The sequence below is a fragment of the Phascolarctos cinereus genome, unplaced genomic scaffold, assembly GCF_003287225.1.
Source record: "Phascolarctos cinereus isolate Bilbo 61053 unplaced genomic scaffold, phaCin_HiC Scaffold_726;HRSCAF=1367, whole genome shotgun sequence".
Taxonomy (NCBI): Eukaryota; Metazoa; Chordata; class Mammalia; order Diprotodontia; family Phascolarctidae; genus Phascolarctos; species Phascolarctos cinereus.
This window is the reverse complement of record NW_027556098.1, coordinates 217,929,461-217,945,142: the sequence shown is the minus strand read 5'-3', so window position 1 is coordinate 217,945,142 and position 15,682 is coordinate 217,929,461. Positions and strand designations below refer to the sequence as shown.

At 35.3% G+C, this 15,682-nt stretch overlaps 1 protein-coding gene across 2 annotated transcripts in view; it reads right to left on the bottom strand.

Annotated features, from left to right (window-relative positions):
• Window positions 1-15,682, bottom strand: part of TLK1 (tousled like kinase 1) — a 160,264-nt gene that overhangs the window by 92,630 nt on the left and 51,952 nt on the right. For both annotated transcript variants that reach the window (XM_078146975.1, XM_020990947.2), the window contains exons 2-3: window positions 10,398-10,516; window positions 7,122-7,193 (exon numbers count right to left, since the gene is read on the bottom strand). In XM_078146975.1, the coding sequence (XP_078003101.1) occupies window positions 7,122-7,193; window positions 10,398-10,511 (186 nt within the window). In that variant the 5' untranslated portion in view covers window positions 10,512-10,516. The remainder of the gene's footprint in view (window positions 1-7,121; window positions 7,194-10,397; window positions 10,517-15,682) is intronic.

Here is a 15,682-nt window from a genome sequence, read left to right as displayed (position 1 = left end):
AAGCATACTATTGCTCTCTCTTTTTTCTTTTTTTGTGTTTTTCTTCTTTCTCATGGGTTCTAATTCTTCTTTACAACATGACTAATATGAAAATAGGTTAAATATAAATATTTATGTAGAGCCTATATCAAATTGCATGCTGTTTTTGAGTGGAGGAAGGGAAGAGATGGGCAGAAAACGTGGAACTCAAAATCTTATGGAAGTGAATGTTTAAACCTAAAAATAAATAAATAAATTTAAAGAAAAGAAAAAGAAAAAAGCTAAGACCAAGAAAACAAAGCATAAGACAGCCTAACTAAAGCTTCTGATTTGTTTCTATATAATAAATAGCAAGAGATGCATATAAAGTAGGTTTCACCAGGTTCATTATCAGGTTAAAAATTCTTTTATTAATAATTAAAATAAATGAAGAAGAATACGCTTTTTAAGTATGATGATGACATTGGTTGAGGTCATATGGCAATCTGAAAGCCTAAACAGATTTAAATATGATGGAACTTGGACATATCAATATGTTCAGAGAAGAAAAAAAATGGCAAATTAACTACACACATCCAAAGCTGCTATTGACTATCACTTATTCAAGGACATAGGAAAAAGTAGATATCAAAAGTTAGGAAAGATTGACACAGGTTGAAATAAACTGTGGAAAAACACAAACTACAGGAAAGATTACTACTATCCTACTCAAAATGAATCAAATTACCATCTCAAAGAGACAATTCTTTTTTATACATTTTATTCCTAAGCATACTACTCAAAAAGATTTCATAAAACCCTGTAAAATTAACTCTAAAAAGCTATCAGTACTGGAAACTGAAATAATGACCTCTTAGAACTTAGCTTATTAAACTCTGTCATTTATTTTTCCTTGGTCTTTTGAAAAGTAGAAATAAAAATATGAACTTTTTTCCACCTTCTTAAAATGACACAAAGCACTAAGATTTGAAAATAATTTATACATATGAATTATCAGTAATAAAAGGTCACAAAGAGAGATCACATTGATTTAATTTAGGTTTGATTAAAATAAGGACCTACAAAGGTCCTCATAACACAACCTTTATTAAATAGTTAAAAATGAACCACTGTGATGAATGTATTCAAATTCAGATTTAAGTTCTATTTCACTATAATCATACTACTCCAAAACTCTTATACTTCAAAGATCTATGATTTTGTAGATATTGATATCCCCACCAATACTCATCACAATCTCTAACTTAGTTGTCAAGGAGTGACTGTGGCCCCTCCAAAATCATCCTACAGTCACTTTGGTTCTCTTTTCTGTATTTAGTCTAGTCCTTGGACAGCCAGCTTGGTAGAGTCTTCCAGGGATACAATCCAGTGGTATGTAGCCTTTAAGAATCCAGGATCACCTCTCTTACCATTGTGAAACATCTAAGAATGACTTTACAGCTACAGAGTTACAAAGTTACAATTACAAAGTCAAATATTTTAAAAGTGTTAAAAATGAACTAGATCAATCTTCTGAAAATCAAATTATCAAATTTCCTTACTTCTACAGAGTCCAATGGTATCAAACTAAAACAGAAACAAGGACCACTAAATCATCCATAGAGATCCCAGCAGGCTACATATTGACTTAGTTTTTAAATGTAATATTATCAATGGTTTATTGCATTATTTGTTAGCTAAATATTTCCCTACTACAATTTAATCTGGTTTGTGCCATACTCAGGAATATTGTTGCTCACATGCAGCCCAGTGGCCACGTGTTTTAGCACCTCTCCTACACCATGGTGATAATCATTATGCAGTATATCTAGCCTATTTACCCAATATTAAGAGAACTATATGTATGGATAACTTGATATTTAACACAGAGAAAGGAAAGACTGCCCAAATTTGAATAAGATTGCAAAGACAGTTCTTGAGAAAAAATGAAGGTGAGAGCTAAAGATAAATTTGTAGAATAGATGGATGTATACACATTTTGTAAATATATGCCTATGTAATATATAATTATACTATATTGACTAAACCAAGATCCTTTATACATGACATATATATGTGCAAATACAGAAAAATGTTTCTATAGTTCATTTCTAATGTAAATAAATATAACCTATACTTAAAAGATCTATTGTGCTTGATGGGAAGCTTCTTTTAAACTTCAAATAAGTCCAGAAAGGGGAGAAACTGAATTAAGGCCTATCGCTCATTTACATATCAAACATTAAATAACAAGTTACATTTATAGTATATGGCTGAAGTGACCTACACTGAAAGAATAAGAGATCTGGGGAGTAGAGGGATAAAAAAGGAAAAGGAGGAGGCAATCTGGTAACAGAGAACATTGTGGTATCAGGATACATAGGGATTTGGGACATGAGAATACTGGTAGTCATTGTAAAGCACAGGAAGTAAGAAGAATACAAAAAAGGAGGTAAAAAGGTTATAAAGGGAACTTCATTTATTCAAAATCTCATTGTTATTGTTGTTGTTGAGTTGTTTCAGTCTTGTCCAACTCTTCATGATCCCATTTGGGGTTTTCTTTGCAAAGATACTGGAGTGGTTTGACATTTCCTTCTCCAGCTTATTTGACAGATGAAGAAACCAAAGCAAATAAAATTAAGTGACTTGCCCAGGGTCACACAGCTAGTAAGTATCTGAGGTTAGATTTGAACTCAGGTTTTCCTGACAACAGGCATGCTGTACTATCCACCGCACCACCCAGCATTCCAAATCTTGCTGGGAGCCAATCCTGACCCCACCCAAAGGGGAGGACACTCTTGTCTTCCTATTACTTACAACAAATAGACCCCAAGCTCCTATGTCACAGAACTTGAAACTAGTATTATTGTTTTAGCCACATAATTAAATAGGCTCTTATGGACTACCCTGAAAACCAACTCACTCTAACAAAAAAGATTCCAAATCATAAATAAATTTAAAATTTTAGAAACATAACTCAATTAAGTTTGAGACTGTCCACCTGTATACTCTGATACCACTATTAATGAAGAGGATGCATTCCATTAATACTCTTTTGTAAAAAAAAAAAATTCACAACTAGTAGTAGAAATAATATAAAAGGCATTGTTGTTGGTCAGTCATGTCCAACTTTTTGTGACTCCATTTGAGGTTTTCTTGGCAATGATACTGGAGTAGTTTGCCATTTTCTTCTCCAGCTCATTTGACAGATCAGGAAACAGAGGCAAACAAAGTTAAGTAACTTGCCACACAGCTAGTAAGTGTCTGAACAGGATTTGAACTCAGATCCTCCTGATTCCAGGCCCAGCATTCTATCCATTGCACCACCTAGCTGCCCCTAAAAGGCATAGTGATATGTTATAGGGCATCTGATAAGAAGACTTTCGGGTACTAAAATTATTAAATGCTAACCCTAAATCACACAAAAAACATTGGATAACAGAAGTATCTAAGTGTCTTGGGGCAAAGGTGGAGAAAGTTAGAGGATAGTTCAATTTAAAGGAGACAGAGTAAAGAGGGTAGTAAATTTTTTAAAATGTTTTCTTCCTTGAAAAGGCCATCTACAACAGGTACCTCTACATTCTCTCCTCTCACTCTCTTATAATCCAGCTTCTGACCTCATCACTCTACTAAAAGTGTTCTCTCCACAGTTACCAATCATCTTTTAATTGCCAAATCCAATGTCCTTTTCTCAATTCTCATTCTTCCTGACCTCTCTGCAGGCTCTAACAGTCTTGATCACTTTCCCTCTTCTCCATGATACTCTCTTCTCTCCAGGTTTTCAGAACACCACTCTCTCCTGGTTCTCCCCTACCTACCAAGACTGCTCCTCAGTCTCCTTTACTGAATTCTCATCTAGCTCAAACTCCCTAATCATTGGTATTACTCAGGGTTCTGTCCTGGGCCCTTTTCAACCTATTCTACTTCACCTGGTTGATTTCATCAGCTCCCACTGATTAATTATCATTTCTATGCTGATGACTCTCAAATCTATACATCCTATACTAACCTCCCTCCTGACCTCCAGTTTTGCATCCTTTCAGACATATCAAACTGGATGTCCTGTAGAGAGCTTAAACACAACACATACAAACGGAACTCATTATCTTTCTCTGTAAACCCTCCTCATTTTCTATGTTCCTTTTTACTGTCAAGGTTGGTTTTCAGGGTAGTCCATCCTTGACTCACTCTCTACCCCACTCCCCTACACCCAATCTGTTGCCAAGAGCAGTTGATTTCACCTTTTTGATATCACTCACATATGGCCCTCTTTTCCTCTGACACTGCCACCACTATGGTGAGGACCCCCATCAACTCAAGCATGGACTATTGCAATAGTCTGCTAGTAGGTCTGCCTACCCCAAATCTCTCCCCACTCCAATCCATTCTCTATTTAGCCAACAAAGTGATTTTCCTGAAACACAAGACTAACTATGTCATTTCCCTCTGTAATAAATTTCAGTGGTCCCTATCACTTCCAGGATCAACTACAAAATCCTTTGATGTTCAAAGCCCTTCAGAACTCACCCCACCTCCATCTTTCTAGTCTTCTTATACCTTATTCCCCCTCACATATTCTTTGAGTCAGTGACAATGGCCTTCTTGCTCTTCCATGAACAAAGCACTCTCTCTCTCAGCTGTGGGCATTTTCTCTGCCTCTGTCCCACACTTGGATCTGGAATGCTCTCCCTCCTCATCTCCACCTCCTGGTTTCTTCACCTTAATCAAATGCCAAATAAAATCCTATCTTTTACAGTAAGTCTTTCCTAATCCCTCTTAATTCTAGTTCCTTCTCCTCCGTTCATTACTTCCTATTTACCTCATATAAATCTTATTTGTGCATATCTGTTTTCCTCTTCTCTCCCCCATTAGAATGTGAGCTTCTTGAGGGCAAGGATTGTCTTTTGCCTCTTTCTCTATCCCCAATGCTTAGCACAGTGCCTGGTATGTAACAAATACTTAATTACTGTTTATTGACTGACTAAAAGAAGAGAGACCTATCAGCAGGCAGATGTGTGAGCTCTGGTCAATATAGGCCAGAGGCTCCTCCTACTATCAAGCAGCACCTTAGACAAGGCTTTGAATGACTCAACCAGTTTCCCCAGAAGAATAGCGTATATACATGCATATGCACACGTCTTTGACCTTTTTTTTTTTGGTGGGGGGAGAAGGGAGTGGCAGGCTTTGGGAAGGGGGAGGGTTTATTCTCTAGGTAATTTCAATTCTTTTTTTTTTAATAAGAAAAGAAATAAAAATGAATTAATCAACTCTTAGGACAAATTTATCATAAAGCAGTCATTTCCATAATATTTCTCCACTAATTTCTCTATTAATAAGAAGTTCATTCAAGTGTTTATCTGATTCATCAGGTACAGATGAAAGTTTTTAGGACTAGGACTGCCATAATCCTAAAACTGCTTCACATAAAGAATGGGTTGCATCACTTACCCTGAAAAGTGCTAACAAAATTAGGTAGCAGAAGGCACTCTGCCCAACCAAGAAACCACACTTTACATTATAAGTACATACTAAATTCAAATCATCCTTGGAAATCTTCTAAAGAGAACAAAATCATTCTTATAAAAGTTGACTCCTCTTAAATGAGCCCTAAATGCTGAAATCTATTACATCTATTTGGAAGCAAGAAGGAGCCTGCAAAACAACATGGAAAAAAGATGACCGTATTATAAATCACTTACATCTTTATTCACCAATATTTCCCAATAAAATCAAATAGGAACATCTGTTTAAATGAAAAGAAATTAAATACCATGTCTAAAATATGCCTCACTGGCCCTGACCAAACAAATGGTTATAAAATAGGAGAGGTACACGAATTTACCAAATATATCTAATACTATGGAATTATCAAGAAGTGCCTCAAACTTCTAGAAACTGATAGTGAAATTATCTTTCATAACCACAGCTTTTGAGAAACTCTATTTCAGCTAAACCTAAACCTAAAAATAACTGAGGCCCTAGTTCATACTAAATTAATATAAAAATCTAATCTGTGGTAACTGGTTTCAAGAGGGCCTGCTAAAGCTTACCTCAAGGGAACCTACTGCAGATAATGTCCCATTCACTTGTACAGTGTCCTTTCAGCTGCCTGCCAGTTGTCTCTGTGGAAGGGAAAGCCTGATGAGTCAGAGCCCTATGCCACACTTCTTTGGAGTTTGAGGATGCCTGTTTATTACTCCATAAAATGATCCAGGCAATAAAAGATCAGATGCTTATGAATGCCATAGAACATGAAGATGGCTTTTTCAGTACTCTCTCTCCCCTAAAGGCTAATACCAAATCTATAGATACTGAGTGCTGAAAAGCCTGTTGATACTCAATGTCAACACAATATAGCTACACTAACCCAAGAAAAACAAAGATTGGAATAGATCAAAGTCAGAAGGCAGTTACACTGATAAGGGAAAAATACGAAATGTATTAACTATTTAATGAAAGACTGCCAGATTGCCTTAACATCTAGTGAGGAGAAACTCCAAAGGATCAATCAACCAGAACTGAAAATGCATTATCAGCTATATAAGAATACCTCAAGACTTTCCAACACAAATGCTTTTTAAAAGATGCTATTAAGTACAGCATACTCAAAATTGATCTGTACCCCAACTCCAAATATATGCTTATTCAATACATGTTTTCATGAGGGAAAGAAGAAGAGAAATTCTTTAGATTTTTAATTATATAAACGAATGAACACCAACAGTAAAATCAAAAAAGAGGAATATCGGTGCCCCACAAAGGAAAGCATGCATGCATGCATGCACACACAAGAAACAAATACTTCGGGATGAAACTAAGAAGGTTTAAGAATAAATATAAAGAAGAAATGTTGATATGTACTCAGTGTTATTTGAAAAATCACCTTAACATCCTAAAATTATTCCTGACTAATAGCTTACTAATTCCAAGACCAGGACCATTTTATATAGCCAATATTCAAGGTCACCTACACAGCTATGCAGATTATAATTTCTTTTAACTGCCAATATTGCTACAATCTGTGGATAAGAATAAATTTTATTCTTTATAATACATTTTATTTCAATGAACTTTTCAGTATTAACCTTCAGGACAAGCATAATTAATGAAAAGAAAAACAAAGGTGATACAGGTTTTTAACAGAATTATACACAATTACATACCTCTGATTCCTTATCACTTAGAGATCCCAAGCTTCCAAAACTGTGATTAGAACTTTCATTATTTGTTGAGGCCTGTTAAAGATAAGAAAAAAACTTTAAGCTAAAAACTAGTTAAAAAAAAAGGCAAGAAAGTCTAATCATAGGTAAGCATGGTGATAAGGGAAATGCATTCAATTTGGCTATAAGTATTCAAATAATAAACTAAAAATAAAACTTCTGTTCACCTAAATCTTCAAGTACTATATAATTAATACTTTATTCTTCCTTTTCAAAGGAATAGGAACCATACTGCTGAATAGAAATGAAAAGAGAAACAAGTCATAAAAATCATTAAAAACGTCATATTAAACATGACAAAACAGTCTCATTCTCAAACTGGTATTATTTCACTTAAAATGTAAAAAAGTGTATTTTGAAAAAGAACTTAAAAGAATGTCTACAAGTGTTGCTTTAAATCCAAAAGCTTTATTTAGGTAACAAGATGATATAGTCAATTCCTATTATAAACACATGAGCTGGGTTGTAAGAAGAACAGAAGGAAATGGAAATTATTTTCAGTCATGATTCAGTTATTTGTAAAGATTAAAGAAGCAGATGAACCCCAAGATACAGTCCAGAAAAGAAGGTTTCAAAAAAAGTATATAACGTTAGCAGATTCCAGGACCTCAGGTTAAAGCAGAAAGCACGAGTTAAGATCAAAGACAAGGGTCAGATCCCCCCAGAACAGCTACTAGAGACAAGATTGGAAAGCTGAACAAAACAATAGAGTATTTATAAAATACACTCAACAAATACCTGTTGAACAAATTACATGCATACTTCAATCAAGGAGACAAGAAAACAGTAAGGTGGAATAGATTTTTAAAGCTAATATAATTTCAACCCTGAGTCAGGGTAGCTCATCCTGAGAATCAAAAAGGACCTTCTTTCCTAGCGATTGAGGGGACACAAGGGGTAAGAAGAGTAAGTGAAAGTCAAACTGAATCTAAAGCAATTCAATCTGTGCTCATGTAGAAAAATAACCTCACTTTTAGACACCTCTTCCATTTATGCTTTTTGTCAGGGGAGGGAGATTATCTGTTGCTTGCCTAGTGCAAGAAGCCTGGTAGATAAAAGGATGGGACAGGGGACTAAGCTAAGGAAGTAAACTAGATAAATGACAATATTCTTTAAACTATATGTATCTTTGAAACCCCTCACCACTGGAATATTCTTGCTCATTCAATACTGATTTACGTGGTCTGGCATCCTTAAAATGATGCTGAAGGAGAAAAAAAAAAGATTTGATAATCAAGCTTTTTAATAAAAGTTCCATAAGTGAACCAGTTGATGAATAAAGCAATACCTTTTTACTTGAAAGAGTCAAGGGATGACATCTAATTCTTATAATTCAGAATTCAGACAGCCAAGTTAAGCTTGTCTATTTTCTTGACAATTTTGCAAAGTTCTGTTATGACCCCTTAGCCTATATCTATAGATACAATAGCTGTGATCTTTTTAATCTGTGCTCAAATGCACCTCCACCTCCCCGATGATTTTAGTTTCTCTGCTCTGCACTTTCTCCATCTGCATTATGATATTTTAGAGAGTATGGCAAATGTCAATAAACCATGAAACTGTATACAAGGGTGGGATAATGTTGTTATGTTTCATTTCGTTTCTGATGCAGTTCTCTCCCAAAATCCTCCTCCAATGCCTCACTGTGGTATGGAGGTGCCCCTGGGTTCTTGATACCATCATTTTTTTTAACTTCAAAAATATTTTATTTTTTCCCAATTACATGTAAAAACAATTTTAAATATTCATTTTTTTTTAAACTTGGGAGTTCCAAATTCTCCCCCTCTTCCCCCCCGCAGATGGTAAACAATTTAATACAGGGTAAATATGCACAATCATGCAAAACATATTTCCAAATTGTGTCATGTTATAAAAGAAAACACAGACAAAAAAAACACAAAAAAAATTAAGTGAAAAATAATATGCTTTGATCTTGTTACACACTATCATACTGCATTTATGTATTCAAATTATCTTGGAAAGTCCTATCTCTTGATGGAATTCTATAAGCTCCATGAGCAGAGAGATCAACATCTTATCTTAACTTTGTATATACTCAGAGCAATATTACACATATATTAGAGGTGCTGAATTAATTTTGGGGGGGGGGTTGGAGGGTGGGTAGCTAGATGGATAGAATGCTAGGCCTGGAGGCAGGAAGACTCATCTTCCTGACTTCAAATCTGGCACCAGACAGTAGCTGTGTGACCCTGTTTGCCTCAGTTTCCTCATCTCATTTAGAGATGAGCCCCTTATCCATGCATGATCTCATTTTGCCAATCACTCTTCCCAAGGATATACCATGTTCCTTCTTGCTTCCCATTTTTATATATGGTATTAACCCTGCTCTAAATATCTTCCTTTCTAACCTCTACTTCTCAAGATCATACCCATTCTCTAAGATCAGGTTCAAGTCCCACTATCTCCATGAAGCCTAGAGTGGTTTGTCCCTTTTCTAAAAATATAAGTCTCAACTGCAGTTTAACATTTAATTTTTTTCCTGTGTTTCATATATATTGAGTGTGTCTTCCCAAATACATTCTTTGAGAAGGGTCCTTCACTTTAATATTATCTTTATGCCTAAAATCTAGCACAGCACACCTCTACACAAATCATACTCAATAATTACTGACTGATTAAACTGACTAAAAGTAGGAAAGGAACAAAAGCAAACTGAGATAGTAGCTATATGTAATAGCACAGAAGAAAACAGGAGAATTCACTAAACCCAAGAAACATTAAGAATGCTCCACACTGCAAAGAAGCACCTTGATCCCAAGAACATTTCAATTACATATGAATATGCTATTTTCAAGCCTTATCCACTGGAAGCTTCACTAAGTTGCTTCACAGGAGATGAGCATAAAAAATAAAGTAATATCTCAAGGATATTAACTCCTTGAGAGCAAAGATTATTTCATATTTATGAATACCTTCAATGTCTAGCAGAGTGCATTAATATTTACTGAAATGAAATTAAAGAGACTGTTCCAAGAAATTAGTTAATACTTGTTGTTATATATTTGAATTGAGACCTTGCTTTCAAAAAAGTTACAAGAAAATATAAAGTAAGCGTAATAATAAAGCCAGACACAAAATCATTCTCATATATATTAACAGTTGGTCATAACTTCTTGCTACAAAATAAAGAGATCCTTTGCAAACTATATTTAAACGATTCAATATAAATAAAAGCGTATTTATTAAAGCAACACTCACCTTTGCTCCAACACTGCAACTTCCCGTGCTCCCAGTGCTTCCACTTACAACTCCTGTAAATCGAGCTTCTAATAATTCTTGCCTTCTTGGATCTAAGCTGTGAAGCTCATCCATTGCACCTATGGAAAATATATCCAGTTAGCTATGATTTGCCATTGATTAAATGAATGGCTCAAGTAAATGAAATACACACCAATCTTAAAAATGATGTTATACAACAGCAACCCTCAGAAAATGGCATCTTGTCCTTCTATTACAAAAATGCCACTTTTCTGAATTACCGTAGCACTTTTATATGTCACTTATTTGGGTATTTAATCACATAATGCCTTGCTCTTCCATTATGACTGTTTCAATTATGTGGATCTTCTTTCCCTAATTATACCTAAAGTATTAATGTCAACACCTTGTAAAAAGCCAGCTCAGTGCCTGACAAAGGACTCTGCACACAGGTACTCAAATGTTAGAATGAAAGAGGAGATGTTTGAGAAGCCAAAGGTTCTTCAAATGTCATTCAACTGCCTTCAACTGTCATTTTAAGAATCAAATTATACAATTTTAAAAATCACACAAGATGTAGAAATTTTTTTTAAAAAACAATTTTAATTAAACTTTCTGAGAATCACTAGGATGTGATTAAAAGTGGGAGAAACAGATAAAGTATTGTCCTGTAGATCTAGCTCACAACAAATTATTGCAGTCTATCTTCAAATGTGCCCTTGCTACTATCTGGCAATTCTTTTATCCCTATTCTTTTACTAACATCTGAAGAAGGCGCTTTATTCTCATACTAATTTCCTATCAACTCCCCACATTATCTTTATCCACAATGTCTTATACATAACAGACATTTAATAAATGCTTGTGGGATTGATTAGCTATTTTACAGAGCCTTCTTGACTTTTCAAGCACTTCATTCCACCCATAACCACTCAATTTACTCCTACCTTCTACTTCAATAAGAGGAGGTTATTCTGATTGAGCTCCTGTATCTACCCTAATTCTCCACAAGTGTTACTTTCATGTTCATTCCCTTAAATTTCTGAACAACTGCTCCACTTATGTCCTTGATCTCATGCCTAACTCCTGAGGGCTTTACTTCTGGCATATCTGCTAGCTCCTCCAGCTCTGCCACTGTCTTCAAACACAGAAAAATCTTTCAACTTTGCAAAGATCTTAAATTTGGCCCTTCTGCTCCAACCAGCTTCCATGTTATTTGTCTCTTTCCTTCCACTCTGAAACTTGAAGCTAGTAGTGTGTACTGTTTGTCAGAAGATAGGACTCTGTGGAAAGCTCCCTCTTTTTTCCTTGTCTACATCTTATAACTTCTTGATATCATTCACCTATACGCTCCTCTTTTAGTCTGTAATAAAGAAGTATCCCATATTCCCACCAAGACAGCCATTCTACACAATAATAGCTAACACTGATATATAGCTTTACAAATATTATTTTATTTGATCCTTACAAGAAGAGGTAGATGCATAATTTGCAGACTTTGTTTTTGTGAATTCACCTACTCCCTAAACTTTATTTGTAAATCCCAAATCAATACTTGCAGAGTTTTCATGTCATGCCCAGAGCGGCAAGAAATTTGAGTCACCCAAAATACATATTCCCAGCTGAGGTTGAACAAGAAGATGTTCTCTCTTCTTGTGTCAGCTCTCACACCATAAACAAGTTTTCTTTTCCAGATCTATTTAGTGCAATGATTTTTGCATTTTTGGTGCTTTTTTGTTGGTGATTTTGCTGTACAAAATAGCCCTCAAGCAACAGTGCTTAAGTGCTATCTGGTGTTTTTAAGTGTAAGAAGGCTGTGATATACCTTACAGAGAAAATATATTAGATAAGCTTCATTCAAGAATGAATTACGTAGTGCTATTGGCTGTGAGTTCAATGTTAACAAATCAACAATACAGTATATCCAGAAAATGGAAGAGGAAATTGCTAATTTGTATGTGAGACAAAGTAAATGTTGTGACCAGAGCTCAAAGGAACCTAACCCTGTATTTCTCCTAGAAGCAATGGTTCAATATTTGTCAGTTCAGTGTTCAAGGTGACTTTATAGAACATAACTACCATGAATGATGAAAACTGTACTATTATCATTTCCATGTTACTGATAACGAAACTGAGGTAACAGAAGATGAGTGATTTGCCCCCGATCACACAGCTAGTGTCAGAGTCCAGATTTGAACCCAAAAGTGTCAATTGTTTTGTAGACTGCAAGCAGAATGTTGGACTGAAACTTTTATTTCATCAGCGTGGGTGAACTGCTCCTGGTATGGAAATTCCATTCACTGTTACAGATCATCAATTCCTCTATAACTTAAAAATTATGTTGGGTCACTGAGACATTAAATGACTTATCTTTGAATATACAACTAGTATCTATCAGAAGCATGGCTCAAACTCAGGTCTCCCATACTTCAGGGCCAGAGCTCTATCCACTGTATCACTTGTACTCTAGATTTTATCCCCTCCAATCTTCTCCAGCAGATTGCTACCTCAATCATCCTCTTTCTTTCTAATCTTCAATCTCTGCTTATCTATTGGCTCCATCCCTGCTGCCTACAAACATTACCTCCCATCTTTCAAAACAAAACAAAACCTTCACTAGACCCTTCAATTCCCTCAAGCCATCATCCTATCTCTCTTTCCTTTCTCAGGCATTCTACACACCTTACTTCAACTTCTCATCCTCTCATTCCTCAATCTTTGCCAACTGCATTGATCTTTATCATTCAACTGAAAGTGATTTTTCCAAAGACATAAATGATCTTTTACTTGTTAAATATCATGGCCTTTCCTCACAATGACCCATAGGCAACCAAAACTCAACATGTCCACAACAGAACTTATCTTTTCCTTCAAACCTATCCCTTTTCCAAAATTTCCTACTATTGTCAAGGGTACCATCATCCTTCTAGACAACCAAGTTCAAAACCTCAGCATAATCACTGACTCTCACCCACTCTCCATATATCCAATCAGTTGCCAGATCTTATCAATTCTACCTTTTAGAACAAGTCTCTTTTAATAAGTCCCCTTTTCTCTGCTTACACAGCTTTTATCTCCATTAAATTATTAGAAAACCTCCTAATTGGTCTCACCCTCAAGTCTGCTCCCACTCCAATCAATCTTCTACACGGCCACCAAAGTGATCTCCTAAAATACACATATGACTAAGTCACACCCTACTTCAAAAAGTCCATGGGTTCTCTATTATCTCCCAAGTTCCAATATGAAGCCCTCTCTTTGGCATGCAAAGCTCTTCACACAAAATCAGACATGACTGAAACGACTGAACAACAAAACAATATACTCAAGGCAAGGAAGCAGAAGGAAAAGGTGGTGAATAAAAGGAAGTTTGTTTATAACAGGACAAGCAATTTATTCACCAGAGTGAATTGAGCAGAGATGAGAATATAGCAGTGAAACTGTGTGTACCTAAAATGGTAATTGTATATAAATATGCTCACATTACTTCTTTGGCCAGAAAAATCCTCCCTGTTCTAACCTATTATTATCCAAATCCTATTAAAGATGTCAAAAGGCTCAGTTCAAGTCATACTTCTTTCACAAGGGCTTCCCTAAACTATTTCCCTAATCACTTCCTCTTCTCTAAGTTCCCATGGCATTTATAGTCAGTTTCATATTTACAGTTATCCCTTCCACACTGCTGGGGTTAGGAGTGCAGTGCTCCCCTCCTCACCTCCCCCATCTGGAAAATCCGAGTAAAATTTTTTGGCCCTCCCTTCATATCAGAGAAGAAGTTGGATTTTTTTCTTTTTCTTTTACAGTACCTCATTGTAAAATTTGGGTGTATTTATGGTATTAAAAGATAAAATATGTTGATATTATACAATACTATACACACATTTTATGCATTTCTGAGTTTCTAAACTTTTTTCTGTGTCATCTGTTGGCCTTCATGCGTCACCCAATGTTTCCACAAAACTCCCAGAAAATTCCCATTTAATTTCTTATGCCGACCCAAGATAAATTGAAACTGCAATGGGGAAAGTCAAGTTGTGGAAAGGATAACTGTAATTATATGTTTCATGGCATAGCTATATGTATTTTTTTGCCTGGTGTTATTTCATGCCTATTAACCTTTGGCCCAGTTCAGGTTCAATACAGTGCATGTATTGCAATACATAGCACATAAAAGCAATGGTAGTGGCAGTAAAGGACATCGCACCATTTTGCTCTTATAGCTTACCAAGAATCTACAAATAATTTACCCTAATTGTGAATCAGTGTATGGAGAGAAAGTGTTTGTCACATGTATACAGAATAACTGCACAGAATGAATCCAAATACTCTATCACATAATATCAGTCACTTTCATTTCACTGATTATCTAGCAGATCTTAGCTACCTTGTTTACCCAGCTGATACTCATATATACCAGCATATAACAAAAACTGGATCAAAAAGATTTATGTGCTTCTCTGTCAGTGTGCCCAACAAGACAGCAAATAACTAATTTCAAGGAATTGGGGGTGGAGGTGGTGAGGATGATGGAAAGACAAGGGAAAAAAAAGTTGTGATCTGCATACTATCGCAGAAATATACTAGAATACATAGTATAATATAGTCGTATTATTTCCATTTTGTTACAATCTAGTCCCAGGTTAATTGCATTAAAAAAATCTCACTCCCCATTCTCCCCTTTTCCCTCCATATGAAAATACAGATATTTTCAGTCTTTTTTTTTTAGTAAAAATTTCCTTGTTAGTTAACACTTGTTTAAAGTCCTTCCTGCTGTTCACGTCTGTTTCACAATACATTCACCATACTTGCTCTTCTGAGGTAGATTTCCAAAGTTTAGTTATGTCTAAGACAAAAACTCAATGCTCTTCAACTCAAAAAAAGTAAACTAAATACTGAATGTTAAAGAAAGATGAATTGAACTCATGGACAAACCCTTTGTTTAGAAGGATCTTTCCATTTAAAAAACTGACAAGACTGAAGTATAGCCCTACAGAAAATGCTGAAAATATACTTGTTTAATGATCCATCGCAGATCCAAAGTAATAATTCATTTATTTATCTCCTAATTTTGTTAAGCCTAATCACTCCATAATAGTCACGGTATATTTTTATATTTAAACACATTATTAGAATTATAGAATCACACAGAGAATTGGAAGGGATTTCCATATATCACCTACTCCAACCTCTACCCTTCAAAGCATTAATCCTTTCTGTAACATCTGTCCAAAGTGAGTCTCTTACTTTAAAACTTCCAATGATGAACGATATTACTACCTTCTAGG